General features: G+C 41.7%; 1 protein-coding gene across 2 annotated transcripts in view; it reads right to left on the bottom strand.

The window, feature by feature from the left end:
* LPXN (leupaxin) overlaps nt 1–14,280 on the bottom strand; it is a 42,828-nt gene extending 28,548 nt beyond the window's left edge. For both annotated transcript variants that reach the window (XM_006056637.4, XM_025266005.3), the window contains exons 1-2: nt 14,123–14,280; nt 6,872–7,029 (exon numbers count right to left, since the gene is read on the bottom strand). In XM_006056637.4, the coding sequence (XP_006056699.3) occupies nt 6,872–7,029; nt 14,123–14,135 (171 nt within the window). In that variant the 5' untranslated portion in view covers nt 14,136–14,280. The remainder of the gene's footprint in view (nt 1–6,871; nt 7,030–14,122) is intronic.
* Between the last annotated feature and the right edge of the window lie 1,119 nt (nt 14,281–15,399).

The following is a 15,399-nucleotide window of genomic DNA, read 5'->3' as shown; positions in this document are numbered from 1 at the left end:
TGTGCAGATATCACGGGCACCGCGGTCAAGCACCTACGTGGCCTGAGTAGAGTGCGCCAATGAGACAAGAAGAGTCAGGGCCCAGTTCATGCAGCTCGGTGAGCACATACTTTATTATTCAGACTGGGACACCTTTGAGAGTGACGTGAGGTGGAAGTCGCTCAGTCCTGTCCGGCTCTTTGTGACCCCGTGGACTATACAGTCCATGGAATTCTTCAGACCAGAACACTGGAGTGGGCAGCCATTCCCTTCTCCAGGGGATCTTCCCAACCCAGGGATCCAACCCAGGACTCCAGCATTACAGGCGGATTCTTTACCAGCGAGCCACCAGGGAAGTCCTTGCAAGTGAAAGAGAGTACTAAAAATAACTAATATTACATTAAAATGTGTATTTATAGGCCAATATTTTTATTTTATCATATTGGTAGACCTATCAACTAATTCTACTCAAAATAAAATTTTCTAGAACATTTTAAAATGACACATAGCTATGAACATGAAAGCAAAAATTTTTTTTAAACTTTTTATATTGATTATTTGAGCATTTTAAAATGGCACAAGTAAACATTTTTGAGATATATGTATGCATATCTTAATTGGCTACTTAGCCATTGTTGTCTTTAACATCATGATGCTAAAGTTTTTCTGAAAAAATGCCTTTTTTCAACATGATCTTATTTATTTTTACCCTTTTTATTAAATTTCAGTCTTCTTTGAAGCTGTGTTTTACGGTTAATATATCTGAAATTGTTGACACTGTTTCTCCATAGCCCATAATAATTTTAATTGAGAAGATACTCCCTGTCTAGATGGTGATGAACCTTTAAGCTTGGAGCAGATTCTGCTGAGTGGAAGATATCCTCAATCCTATTTTTTGTATTAAAATGTGCAAATATTTCAGCTCCAATATTTTCACACGTGCAGTATTTCTGCCTCCATTCAGCACAACTTTCTTCGATATTTTTACAAGACAGAGGTCTTAAATGATGCCTTCTAACGTTTCATCAAATGTAGATACTGCAAAATCATAGGCCTTCACAATTTCAACCCATTCTGATGGGAATATAAATTTATTCAACTAAAATCAGGAGGTCCATCAAAGTTGAGATGTTTCCAAAACATGATTTTCAAATTAGGTCATGAAAATGTTTGAGGGCTCATCTTTTGATTGGTTCATTTCCTCCCAGGCTTTTGTAAGGAGAAATCTGAGCTACTTCCTTTTTGCAAACTTTGTTGCACATAATTGCAACTTGTTTAAAAACTTCAAAAGCTGAATTTTCATGCTACATGCATTAAATAATCTGATTAAATATTTCCAACTGATTTTGCCCATAACATGGCCTCTATTGAGGTTGCTTTACAAAGTGACTTTTCAAAGGCTCAGACATTTATAAAACCCAGTTGATGGCAGGCAATGAATAGAGAAAATATATACAGCCATGCTAATATATATTTTTAGATTCAACAACAGCTTCTGTCACAAAAGTTTTGTAGATGAGATACACACACACACACACACCCTGATTGTGTGTGTGTGTGTGTGTGTGTGTGTGTGTGTGTGCACATGTGATAAGTTGCTCAGGCATGTCTAACTCTTTTTGACCCCATGGACTGTAGCTCACCAGGGTCCTCTGTCCTTGGGATTTCTTAGGCGAGAATACTGAAGTGGGTTGCCATTTCCTTCTCCACTGATTGTGTGTAAATATATATAGAGAGAGACTTTGTAAATTTTAAGAACCACAGTTTCTATTCTGATTGGTAGAATACAGAAGCTTATTTGGATGCAGTCATGAATTTTATGCACATCACGACCAGTTCCAACTACCTATCCGCTCCACAGGCTTTCAAGTATGAAAAAAACATTGATTTTACCATTAGGCTGTGCTCCATCAAAATTTGTATCAGCATTATCACCCCCTCAAAACAACATTGATCTCCATTGTTGAACCTTTCAACTAAATTTACAATGGCATTAGCAATATCAGATGTTTCATTTTAGACAGAAGAATAAACTTCTAAGTACTTTTCTGTGGTCCTTTGAATGAGCTGTAACAATTAAACCAATTTGGAACTAAAGTTTCTAATTGAGGCCTCTAACTGATTTAATCTGACATTATCTGGTGGCTTGCAAAAGGAGTCAATTAATTATCACTAGTTCACTTAATTACAAGCACAAGAAAACTTAGAATTGAAAATGAGCAAAATTAATTGAGGAGAGTCATTTGGTCCGTATGGAAGGTGTGTATCACAAGGGCATGTAAACACACCTCCTGCAGCTTCACATACTGAATCATCACCTGGCACGTTCTTCTTAAGTATTAACTTCTCAAAACCAAAACTACACGTTTAATTGTCTTAAGAAAGTTGATGATCGGACTCCTCTGGTGATCCAGTGGTTAAGAATCTGCCTGCCAAGCAGGGAACACAGGTTCAAATCCTTGGACAAATGCTGAGCCCAGGTGCCCCAGTCTTGAAGCCTGCACTCTGTACAGTCCATGTTTCTTGACGAGAGAAAGCCCACCGAAACTAGAGAAAAACCAGCAGCAATGAAGACCCAGCACAACCGATAAATACATCATAAAGCTTTTTAAAAAGAAGAGATGATGATGAGTGTGTCTTCTGCACAAAGTATTTGTTCAACTTTGTTAATATTTACCATCCAACATGGGGCAGCAGGGAGTAGAAATATCATTGTTGGTTCAAAAACCAGAAGACACAAATATTATGAAGAAGCATCAAGATCTACTTCAAAAGTTAAGCATAAATAGATTCCACTTAGGGGGCAGATGCTTAAGCACTGGACCACCAGAGGAGTCCCAAACATCAACTTTATTGAGACAGTTAAACGTGTAGTTTTGGTTTTGGTTTGGATTTGGGCCAAATGCTGCTGGAAGTGTTCATTACAGAATTTAAAAACATTACCAAATAATAAAATTAACATCTTTAATATACAATCAGTGACAAAACTTCTTTAACAAGAATACTGGATCATGGAAAAAGCAAGAGAGTTCCAGAAAAACATCTATCTCTGCTTTATTGACTATACCAAAGCCTTTGACTGTGTGGATCACAATAAACTGTGGAAAATTCTTCAAGAGATGGGAATACCAGACCACCTGATCTGCCTCTTGAGAAATTTGTATGCAGGTCAGGAAGCAACAGTTAAAACAGGACATGGAACAACAGACTGGTTCCAAATAGGAAAAGGAGTAAGTCAAGGCTGTATATTGTCACCCTGCTTATTTAACATATGCAGAGTACATCATGAGAAACGCTGGTCTGGGAGAAACACAAGCTGGAATCAAGATTGCCGGGAGAAATATCAATAACCTCAGATATGCAGATGACACCATCCTTATGGCAGAAAGTGAAGAGGAACTAAAAAGCTTCTTGATGAAAGTGAAAGAGGAGAGTGAAAATGTTGGCTTAAAGCTCAACATTCAGAAAACGAAGATCATGGCATCCGGTCCCATCACTTCATGGAAAATAGATGGGGAAACAGTGGAAACAGTGTCAGACTTTATTTTTCTGGGCTCCAAAATCGCTGCAGATGGTGACTGCAGCCATGAAATTAAAAGACGCTTACTCCTTGGAAGGAAAGTTATGACCAACCTAGATAGCATATTCAAAAGGAGAGACATTACTTTGCCAACAAAGGTTCATCTAGTCAAGGCTATGAGTTGGACTGTGAAGAAGGCTGAGCGGTGAAGAATTGATGGTTTTGAACTGTGGTGTTGGAGAAGACTCTTGAGAGTCCCTTGGACTGCAAGGAGATCCAGCCAGTCCATTCTGAAGGAGATCAGCCCTGGGATTTCTTTGGAAGGAATGATGCTAAAGCTGAAACTCCAGTACTTTGGCCACCTCATGTGAAGAGTTGACTCATTAGAAAAGACTCTGATGCTGGGAGGGATTGGGGGCAGGAGGAGAAGGGGACGACAGAGGATGAGATGGCTGGATGGCATCACTGACTCTATGGACATGAGTCTGAGTGAACTCTGGGAGTTGGTGATGGACAGGGAGGCCTGGTGTGCTGCGATTCATGGGGTCGCAAAGAGTCGGACACAACTGAGCGACTGATCTGATCTGTACCCTATGGCAAGAGTGCTCAGCCTCTGTTTCTTCAGCAAGATGTGTATGACGTTAAGCCACAGTTTCCTGTATTTCTCTCTGACCCTGAGGAGACTCTCTGAATCTCACAGATTATCTCACAGACCACAGCAGGGCACAAGCAGTGCTATGACAAGCGGCCAGCAGGGGAAAAAATACCTCCTCATTTTTCTTGCCACCACTTAAACCCAGAGGAGTCAGCACCACTGACTGCTGTGCTTAAGCTCTGGCTGTAAGAGCAGCACCATGAGCATCACCCTCCAAAGGGTGCTGCCAGTTAGATTTTGTCTTAACAGGATCAGGAAATGAGAGACTAGTCATTGTCATTAGTCGTCTCTTAGATCCTAGACCTCGCTTGTAGCTCAGTTGGCAAAGAATTCACCTACAATGCAGAAGACCCAAGCTCCATCCCTGTGTGGCAAAGATCCCCTGGAGGAGGAAATGGCAACCCACTCCAGTGTTCTTTCCTGGAGAATCCCATGGACAGAGGAGCCTGGTGGATTACAGTCCGTGGGGTCACCAAGAGTCGATCATGACTTAGCGACTAAACCACATCTATTAGATCCAGCTATAATTAAAACTGAACATTCAAAAAACAAAGATCATGGCATCTGGTCCCATCATTTCATGGCAAATAGATGGGGAAAAAATGGAAACAGTGACAGATTTTGTTTTCTTGGGCTCCAAAATCACTGTGGATGGTGACTGCAGCCATGAAATTAAGAGATCCTTGCTCCTTGGAAGAAAAGCTATGACAAACCTAAACAGTGTATTAAAAAGCAGAGACATCGTTTTGCTGATAAAGGTCCATAGAGTCAAAGTTATGGTTTTTCCCGTAGTCATGTATGGATGTGAGAGGTGGACCATAAAGAAGGCTGAGCACAAAGAATTGAGGCTTTTGAACTGTGGTGTTGGAGAAGACTCTTGAGAGTCCCTTGGACTGCAAGGAGATCCGACCAGTCCATCCTAAAGGAAATCAGTCTTGAATATTCATTGGAAGGACTGATGCTGAAGCTGAAACTTCAATACTTTGGCCACCTGATGCGAAGAGCTGACTCATTTGAAAAGACCCTGATTCAGGGAAAGATTGAGGGCAGGAGGAGAAGGGGCTGAAAGAGGATGAGATGGCTGGATGGCATCACCGACTCGATGGACACGGGTATGAGCAAGCTCCAGGAGAGCGTGAACAGGGAAGCCAGGCGTGCTGCAGTTCATGGGGCTGCAAAGGGTCAGACAGGACTGAGTGACTGAACAACAGCAATAATAAAATAAGGACTCCGCTCACGGCACATGTGTTTTATATACTCCCACAGGAGACTGTGAGAGAAGCCAGAAGAACCAAATGGGGGTTTATAATCCATGCTGGCTTACTTTAAAGCTAATACTAATCTTTAAAATTTCACAAAAATATGGAAAATCTGGGGTAAAAGGTAAAGTCAATAAGAGGATGTCAAGAAAATAAGCAAAAACCCAGGTTCTTCCAAGTGAACCAAGACATATGGTCACCCATGAATCAGGTCGGTGTGAAGACTGTGGCTTTTTACTGCAAATGAGACGAGAATTCATCGCGGGGTTCTGAGTAGGAGAATGAGGTGATTTGATTTAAGTGTTACAGGATTACCCTGACTGCAATTTGGAGAAGAAATTGCAGGGGGTCAGGTGAGGGGGCCAGTTAGGAGTCTATGGCTATACCTCACAGTGAGAACAGAGACAATGGCTCCCCAGAAGAGAGAAATGCGTGTCCTGAAAACTGTACCGGCATAGCTGGAAGGAAGAGCGGTTAAAGAGGAAGCCTTCCCACAGGCCCGGATTTCAAGTCTGCGCTACTGGTGACCATACGGTGTGCAAGGATGGGTCAGCATACCATAGTTCAGGGGCTTCCCTGTGCTACAGTGCTTAAGAGTCCGCTCTTCCAGTGCAGGACGCACAGGTTCAAACCCTGGCCGGGAAACTAAGATCCCACGTGCAGAACAGTGTGGCCCAAAAGAAAACAAATCATCGTTCAGAAACACCAGATATGAAAAGCATCTTCTTGATTCCTCCTGTAGTAACCCATTCTCACCAAGTAAGCTTCTAATTATAAAGTAGATGCATGTAGACTTATCCATAGGGAAGGATATATATCAACATGTATCAACAAATGTTATTCGTATCTGCTCTACTTGATCCTTTAAATTCTAACCAGAAGTTAATAAATTGGATTTCCGGGGAGGTTAATTCATAATCTTTCCTGAGCGTAGTTTTTTTGTGTTGGTTCCCTAGAGCTTCCTCACCTCTGGATATACAAATAATTGAATTTCCTAATATATTCAGCAGAAAAGAAGAGCCAGAAAGTGAATACCCTAAAAAAGCCATCCTGACAAGATTTAGCTAAACTGTCACCTGGCCTTGCCCAAGTGATCTCTGGCCTTACTGAGTGACATTCCAATCAAACTGCAACATGCATGTCTGATACCCAAATGGTGATATCAGAATATCCCAAGTGAATTACACAATACTCTGCCAGCTCCAGGCTCTAATAAGAAAAAAAAAGTTTCCAAAGACTTACTCTTCCAAGATACTTTTCTCAGAGCTCCTCCTCTTTCCAAAAACAACCACCTTTATCATTTAAAAAAAATTTTTTTTTAATTTTTAAGGAGAAGGTTTTTTCTGTCTCTTGGATATGTGATTCTCCTTTTTGCATAATTTTATTTGAGATACAATTAATTTTCAGAAATGCACTCAAATATGTATATTCAAGATACTTCAATAAATGAAAACTTACTGGAAAGGGATTCGTGTCATCAGGAATGGAAGGGACCTTTGAAGTCTCATCAAGGTTACTGTCCTTTCTCGAATGCTGATCCACTGGAGGAGAAGCTGCCTTGGAGTATTCATCACTTTCCTGGAAGGTAGAGTATTCCAGTTCCTCCAACAAGGCATCTATATCAAAAGATACAAGGGAATCATGATATGGACTATGCACATCTTCTAGAATAATTATCCTCTCGAGTACCCCTGCTACGCCGCCATTTATCTCCCTTTTCTCTTAGGTTAAGAGTTAAATCTAAACTCAAACATCCTCCCTTACTCCTTATTTGACTTCAAGAATATGGTCTGTTTTACCAGGAGATGTTTAATGCCCTCTGCATACTGTAGCCTATCTCTTATTTCCGACAGCTGCGTTCAATCACATAGTCTCACTCTACAGTTTGACTTTCTATCAGATCAGTCGCTCAGTTGTGTCCGACTCTTTGCCACCCCATGAATTGCAGCACGCCAGGCCTCCCTGTCCATCACCAACTCCCAGAGTTCACTCAGACTCACGTTCATCGAGTCAGTGATGCCATCCAGCCATCTCATCCTCTGTCGTCCCCTTCTCCTCCTGCCCCCAATCCCTCCCAGCATCAGAGTCTTTTCCAGTGAGTCAACTCTTCCATGAGGTGGCCAAAGTACTGGAGTTTCAGCTTTAGCATCAGTCCTTCCAAAGAAATCCCAGGGCTGATCTCCTTCAGAATGGACTGGCTGGATCTCCTTGCAGTCCAAGGGACTCTCAAGAGTCTTCTCCAACACCACACTTCAAAAGCATCAATTCTTCAGTGCTCAGCCTTCTTAACAGTCCAACTCTCACATCCATACATGACCACAGGAAAAACCATAGCCTTGACAAGACAAACCTTTGTTGGCAGAGTAATGTCTCTGCTTTTGAATATGCTATCTAGGTTGGTCATAACTTTCCTTCCAAGGAGTAAGCGTCTTTTAATTTCATGGCTGCAGTCACCATCTGCAGTGATTTTGGAGCCCAGAAAAATAAAGTCTGACACTGTTTCCACTGTTTCCCCATCTATTTCCCATGAAGTGGTGGGACCGGATGCCATGATCTTCGTTTTCTGAATGTTGAGCTTTAAACCAACTTTTTCACTCTCCACTTTCACTTTCATCAAGAGGCTTTTGAGTTCCTCTTCACTTTGACTTTCTATATTGCCCTGTATTCATTTTTATCATTGAGAGTCGATCACCCACGAAGATCTCCAATTAGAGAAATGTAAACAGGGGCGTCCCTGGGGGTCCAGTGGCTAAGAGCCCGCACTCCCAATGCAGGGGGCCTGGTTTCAACCCCTGGTCGGGGAACTAGATCCCACACGCCGCACTGAAGAGCAAAGCTTCCACGTGTGCAACTAAGACCTGGCACAGCCAAGGAAATGAGTACATTTAAAATATATTTTTAAATTACTTTTGATTGGAGGATAATTGCTTTACAATATTGTGTTGGTTTCTGCCATATAGCAACATGAATCAGCCATAGGTATACACATGGCCCCCCTCTGGAACCTCCTTCCCACCTCCCTCCCCACCCCACCCCACTAGGCTGTCTCAGGGCAATGGATTTGAGCTCCCTGCGTCATACGGTGAATTTCCGCCAGCCGTCTAATTTCATATACACTAATGTATATGCTTGCATGCCACTCTCAGTTTTTCCCAACATCTCCAGCCCCCGCTGTGTCCACAAGCATGTTCTCTACGTCTGCATCTCCTGCTGCCCTGCAAACAGGTTCATCAGTGCCATCTTTCTAGATTCCATATATATGCGTTAATATTTAATGTTTATCTTTCTCTTTCTGACTTACTTCTCTCTGTATAATAGACTCTAGGTGTAAATGCTACCTGTTTTCCTATCAGAAAAATATAAGCAATTATTTTACAGTTTTCCCAAACATACCAGTACAGTAAAACTGATTCTTAATCCTGATGTTTTTTTTTTTTTTCCTTAATATCCCCAGCATGTAACAAAATTCTCAAGGTATTGGTACTCTGTCTTTTAAAGTGTGGGGAGAAAAATGGATTGATTGGAAACATACAGCAAAATCGAACAAGATGCTTCAGTCCAAACAGTTGAAATTTGTTTCTCTTGTAGTTTTCTTAGGAGAAACCAACGGACTTTCTTGTATGAGTATTACACTATCAACTTTCTCTTTTCAGGAAATTAATAATTAATAAAATCAACACAGGACATATATTTATTTACATTATTCATATAAATATAAATTAAATATAATATGAATATATTGTATGATATATATAATAGTGATATATTTATGTATTAGCCATCCTAATACTTTGAGTCAAGTGATAGTATTGTCCTTATTTTGTAGATTAAGAAAGAGAAAAATATCTTGTGTAAGGTCACACTGCTCCTGAGTGCCAGCTAATGGCTCAGAGGGCAAAGAGTCCTCCTGCCAACGCAGGACATGCAAGGAGATGCAGCTTCAATCCCTGGATCGGGAAAATCCCCTGGAGGAGGAAATGGCAACCCAGTCCAATATTCTTGCCTGGAGAATCCCATGGACACAGGAGCCTGGTGGGCTACAGTCCACAGGTTTGCAAAGGGTCAGATATGAGCGACTAAGCACAGTCTACTGAATGCAGAACCTGGCTGATCCTGAACTATCTGATCCCTGACGTCTGCAAGTCAGAAATGCCAGACCTCTTTTCCATGTGGATTCTCTGGGTCATCTTTCCATGACATGTGCTTCTCTGAGGCTGTTTTCTCATCCACATAATGAAGCAATTGTATCACAATAGTAGTTTTTAAATTGCAGATCCACACCCAGGAGTGAACCTCCAGTGAATTTCTTATCAGAGACTGTAGCGTTTTAAACTTTACAAAACACTGGATTATATTATTCCTAAAGGATCTACCTATTGGAGAAGGAAATGGCAACCCATTCCAGTGTTCTTGCCTGGAGAATCCCAGGGACAGCGGAGCCTGGTGGGCTGCCGTCTATGGGGTTGTGCAGAGTTGGACATGACTGAAGCTCTACCTAGCTCTAAAGTCTTCAGATGGGGAAAATGAACTTTACAGGTCATTAAAAAATGATTTCATTTCCGATGTTGGGGGATGGGTATCTCTTAATGGCATAAGAAAAGATCTGACCATTTTTTTTACAAATGAAATCTTCTACAGATCTTTCTCAAGCATCTGTCTCACAAATATGTTGAATTGTATGCACCATTTTGGACATAAACAAACTGAGCTAAACTCTTCAGGGCTAATGATCCTTCAACAAATAAACTTTAGTGGAAAAGAAGAGACAGAGGAGGACCAATAGTTAAAAAAGATTCAAGAAATTTATAACTGAGTACTACTGCCTGGAAAATCCCATGGACAGAGGAGCCTGGTAGGCTGCAGTCCATGGGGTCGCGAAGAGTCAGACACGACTGAGCGACGTCCCTTTCACTTTCACACATTGGAGAAGGAAATGGCAACCCACTCCAGTGTTCTTGCCTGAGAATCCCAGGGACAGGCGAGCCTGGTGGGCTGCAGTCTATGGGGTCTCACAGAGTTGGACACGACTGAAGTGACTTAGCAGTAGCAGCAGTGGATGAATCTTAAATAAACAAGCAAGAACCAAAGAAGTAAGAATTAGAAATAGTGACTAATTTCAGTGACTGAAAATTCAATAAGTAGTAAGCACTGTTAATGTATTTCAGGTGTGACAAGGATATTTGATAATATTGTAGTTTCTGTTAATATTTTAGGTGTGATAATGGTCACTCATGACATTCAGTTCAGTTCAGTTCAGTTCAGTCGCTCAGTCGTGTCTGACTCTTTGCGACCCCATGAATTGCAGCAGGCCAGGCCTCCCTGTCCATCCAGAATTACTATTAAGAATTTTATGGATATGATATTAGGGTTACTTGCATAATTATATATATATGTTTATAGATGAAATCATACAATGCCTGAAATTACTTTAAAATAATCTAGGAGTAGAAGGAATGGGTGGATGTATAAATGAAGTAAGATTGACCAAGAGTTGTTAACTGTTTAAGGTGACTTAGGGGTACATCAGATTTAAGTATTTTTTTTCCTCTTGTAAATTTTAAAATTCTCTATAATAAAAGGTTTTTTCTTAATTTTTTAAAGAAAACTAAGATAGAAATAGAAAACAAAACTTTTTCTCTCAGACTGAATGCCAAATTTCTGAGTTCCATATTTTTATTCTGTAGCCCTCTATTAAGATACAGCTTCTTTCTTTTCTATTTCCTAAGCTTTACTGCAAACAGAAGTCATGGTTCCTCTTGGATTCAAAATAAAAAGGCATTTACAATAAAGATGAGGGGAGACAGAGGGGGGTTCAGGATGGGGAACACATGTACACCCATGGGTGATTCATGTCAATGTATGGCAGAAACCACTACAATATTGTACAGTAATTAGCCTCCAATTAAATAAATTTTAAAAAAAGATGAGGGGAGAGGGAAGACCCTCTACAAGAGAAGCAAGCCATCTTCCTAAAAGTAGGTTACCCTTACAAGCACCAGCTAACCAGAGTTACTAAAACTCCTTTCAGTCATGAGTTAACAGCCCTTTCTCTTCCTGTTTCCTATGCGTATATATATCACCAACACTCTGAGATTATCTTGCCTTTTGGCCAGATTATGTAATTTAAAGATGACTAATTTCAGAGGATGAAATGGTTGGATGGCATCACTGACTTGATGGACATGAGTTTGAGCAAACTCCGGGAGTTAGTGATGGACAGGGAGGCCTGGCGTGCTGCAGTCCTTGGGGTCGCAACAAGTTGGACCCGACTGAGTGACTGAACTGAACTGAACTGAATTTCAAATGTATGACAAATAAGAGATTACTGCTGCAGGGTTGGGTGTATCAGACTGAAAACTCTACCATCCATTTTTATAGCCCTTTGTCTGAGGAAATCCAGCAATGTCAACATTCACAGGAAAAGAATTAAGGGAGGTCTCTTGAGCGTCTCGGTGGATTGTAATGACTTCGTTCAGAGCTACAGTTTGCTCCTGGTTCGGGTTTGGGTGAGATCTCCTGAGCGGACATAAACTGCCCACAGTGGGGGCAGTGCCGCCAAGAGGAAATACTGGCCTGCTGGGCTGACTGTCCTCCCCACTGCCTCCCCACCTGGGAGAAGGCAGACCCACCCGAGCCTTTCTGCTGGACGTTGAGCTGCCGACCGTCTGGAGGAGTGGCTGAGGCGCGGTTGTTAATGGCCTGGTGAGGTCCGGCCACCTGGCTGGCACGCGTGAGCGCTGCCTCCAGGCCACCTGGTACTTTCTGTATTTTGGGACCAAACTCCTCTGCCATTCATCCTGCTGAGGAAATGTGAAACTGCACCAATCTATCTTTTTTTAATCTTTTAATTATCTGGGTTGTCATATTGGCTGGAACACCAGGGCCAACAGACTTCTAAAGGAACACCTTGTCACTTAATCAGGCTTTGGTTTAGTCATTTAGTCAGGTGTTCCTACCGGTGACGCTGAACAAGTTATTTTGTCTTTTTGATTCCTTATTTGAAAAAAAAGACGTGGATACTTCGTATTTCAGAGGATTGTTTGGAACACTAACGTGATTAACATATATAAAAATGTAGAGTTTCAGCTTAAGTCACTGAATAAGGATTAGTTCCCTTTCCAATTACGACATGAAAGCCATCTTTCTCTTTAGTCGGTCAGTCGTGTCTGACTCTTGCCACCCCGTGGACTGTAGCCCGCCAGGCTCCTCTGTCCATGGGATTCTCCAGGCAAGAATACTGGAGTGGGTTCCCATTTTCTTCTCCATGAAAGCTATGCTGCTAAGTCGCTTCAGTCGTGTCCGACTCTGTGCGACCCCATAGACAGCAGCCCATCAGGCTTCCCCGTCCCCGGGATTCTCTAGGCAAGAACACTGGAGTGGTTTGCCATTTCCTTCTCCAATGCATGAAAGTGAAAAGGGAAAGTGAAGTCGCTCAGTCATGTCCGACTCTTAGCGACCCCATGGACTGCAGCCCACCAGGCTCCTCCATCCATGGGATTTTCCAGGCAAGAGTGCTGGAGTGGGTTGCCATTGCCTTCTCCTTGAAAGCCATGACATATCCCTAAAAAAGCAGAGCTGGATTTGGGTGGAACTCAGCCAAAAACATGAATCTCTCCAACCCTCACACAGGATAAGAATTGGGATTCTACGCCAAGTTCAAAATATATTCTACTCCACGTATTAAAATAGACTTTACTTCCAAAACAGTTCACATTTTAATATTAAATACCCTTTTCCTTTTCATTAACATCTCTTCCCTTCTGTAATTTGCCTTTCTTCCTTCCTCTACTCCTCTAACTCTCAAAACACGTTTTTAAAAAAAGACAATATGCAAGATTTTTTTTGTTGCTGCCATTTGCACTTTTGACATACAACCACCCAAGACACCATGGAATTATACAGCTTGGACGCTGGGTAAAGTTTAGTGACTCAGCGTTTGTAAGCATGATGGCAACAAAAATTGGCAAAGGATATGGCATGAATCCCGAGAATGACAAGCCTGACGGCACGCCCAAGGTCTGAAATCAGGGATCTCTCTGAGCAATGCGGCCCACGGTTTCAGTGCTGGTTTCAGTTGCTTTGGAGTGGAAGGAGGTATCATATTTGCAGGCCGTGGTCATCTGTTCCTTCAGAGCTGCTCTCAATAAAAAGCTTAGCAATGAAGGCGCTGGAGTAACAGTGCTGTGTCTTCTTGATTTAATGCTCAACGATGGAACAGATGAAAAACTCTGGCCTTTCTCCACCCTTTGCGGATCCCTCATTCTCACACTTCTAGTCCATTTATTCTCCTTGTAACAACCCTTTACCCAGTCCCCCCTATTTCTTCCCCCCGCAAATCACATTTCTGAACTTACCGACTCTGTAGCCCCACTATGATCTCCTCGCAGCCCCCCAAGGAGCTAAAACGCTCCTAACAAAATCACAATTTCAAGCACAATTCAGTTTGAAAATATTTGTGCAGAGTTTACTCTGTGGTTAGTACCAAATTCTTTGCCTATTGTGCCTCTAAAAACAGCAAACCCATAGTTCCCCAAAATAACATAGTTCCTCATGCTTCACTCTTGGTTGGCCTGAGGTCAGGAAAGCAGTGAAAAGAAAATCTTCCAACACTATCCTCCATCTGGCTAGAAGTACACCCCACCACACATGGAGATGGCAGCCGAGTCTTCAATCCCTTCGAGTTGCTCCTCCAAGAAGCTCCTCACTCACCCAGTTCCTCCATTGCCTCACAGCCGAGATGCCCTGGTCCCGCACACAGATTGTAGAGCACTGTGTTGGCATGTGCTGGAGAAGAGGACCACAAAGGGACTGAATGAGCCAGCGTGAAGCAGCCTTTATAACCCTTTTTTGGTTCCTTTATTTGCTTAGCACTTCCTCTCTTTAACCTCTGAGCTTCTTCCCTAGTAGTTCAGAGGTTAAAGCATCTGCCTGCAATGCAGGAGACCTGGGTTTGATCCCTGGGTCGGGAAGATCCCCTGGAGAAGGAAATGGCAACCCATTCCAGTACTCTTGCCTGGAGAATCCCATGGACAGAGGAGCCTGGTGGGCTACAGTCCACGGGGTCACAAAGAGTGGGACACGACTGAACGACTTCACTTTCCTCTCTTTTGATGAGATTTTTTTTTTCTTTTTTCTAAGTCAGAGTTTTAAAAACTGAGACATAGAAAGATGGGTTGTTGGATTTGAGTTCTGGTTGTGCATTGGCCAAGGTGATAAAGAAGCAAAATTAATTTTGAAAAATTTGAGAACTTACTATGCGCCTGGATTTATCTTGAATTCATGGGAATGGCAGATTTGTATTTGTGTTTCTTTCCCAGAGTGGGTAGGGTAGCCTGCTGTGAAAGATTCTGAATTTTTTTTTCTATGATGCTGAAAGACCATGGAAGCATAATCTCCTTCATAAAATTTCCATCAGAGTTAACTAGCACTCAATTCATTTTGCTGTCTTTATTTACCCAATTATTCATAAATTATACTTATTTGCTTTTCTAAATAGATCATCAACCCATTAAAGGCAGAACAGGATTCTCTGGACCAGGCTTACAGTTGGATTCTCCGGCAAGGTTTATTTCAGTGGTTTAAAATGCAATCATCTAGCGGTGTCATGAAGAAGGAAACTAGAAGATTTGACACCAGGTTCTTAGGGGCAGATGTTTCAGTCATGCACACTTGCTGTCTAGTTAAATGGCCTTAATTTCTCTCAAAAGTGACACTGGGGTCAACTTTCCCTGTTTTTTGGCTACTGGGATTTTATTCACCTTGAATAAAATAAAGCAATTTCAAAAGGTCTGCTATAAGGTGGCAGTACATAAAGAAGTAAAACTATGGTCTTGTTAAATAGATATTATCCCCATTTTTACCAGTAGTGAAATAGAAATTTGCTAAAGTTAACAGAATTAGTAAGTAGCAAAGCTACTTACTATAATATATATAATAGATTTAATGTCAAAGCCTGTATTCTTTCCTCTACAACCCAGTGGTCTTTT

The sequence above is a fragment of the Bubalus bubalis genome, chromosome 16 (assembly GCF_019923935.1).
Source record: "Bubalus bubalis isolate 160015118507 breed Murrah chromosome 16, NDDB_SH_1, whole genome shotgun sequence".
Lineage (NCBI taxonomy): Eukaryota > Metazoa > Chordata > Mammalia > Artiodactyla > Bovidae > Bubalus > Bubalus bubalis.
This window is presented reverse-complemented; position numbering and strand designations above follow the sequence as displayed.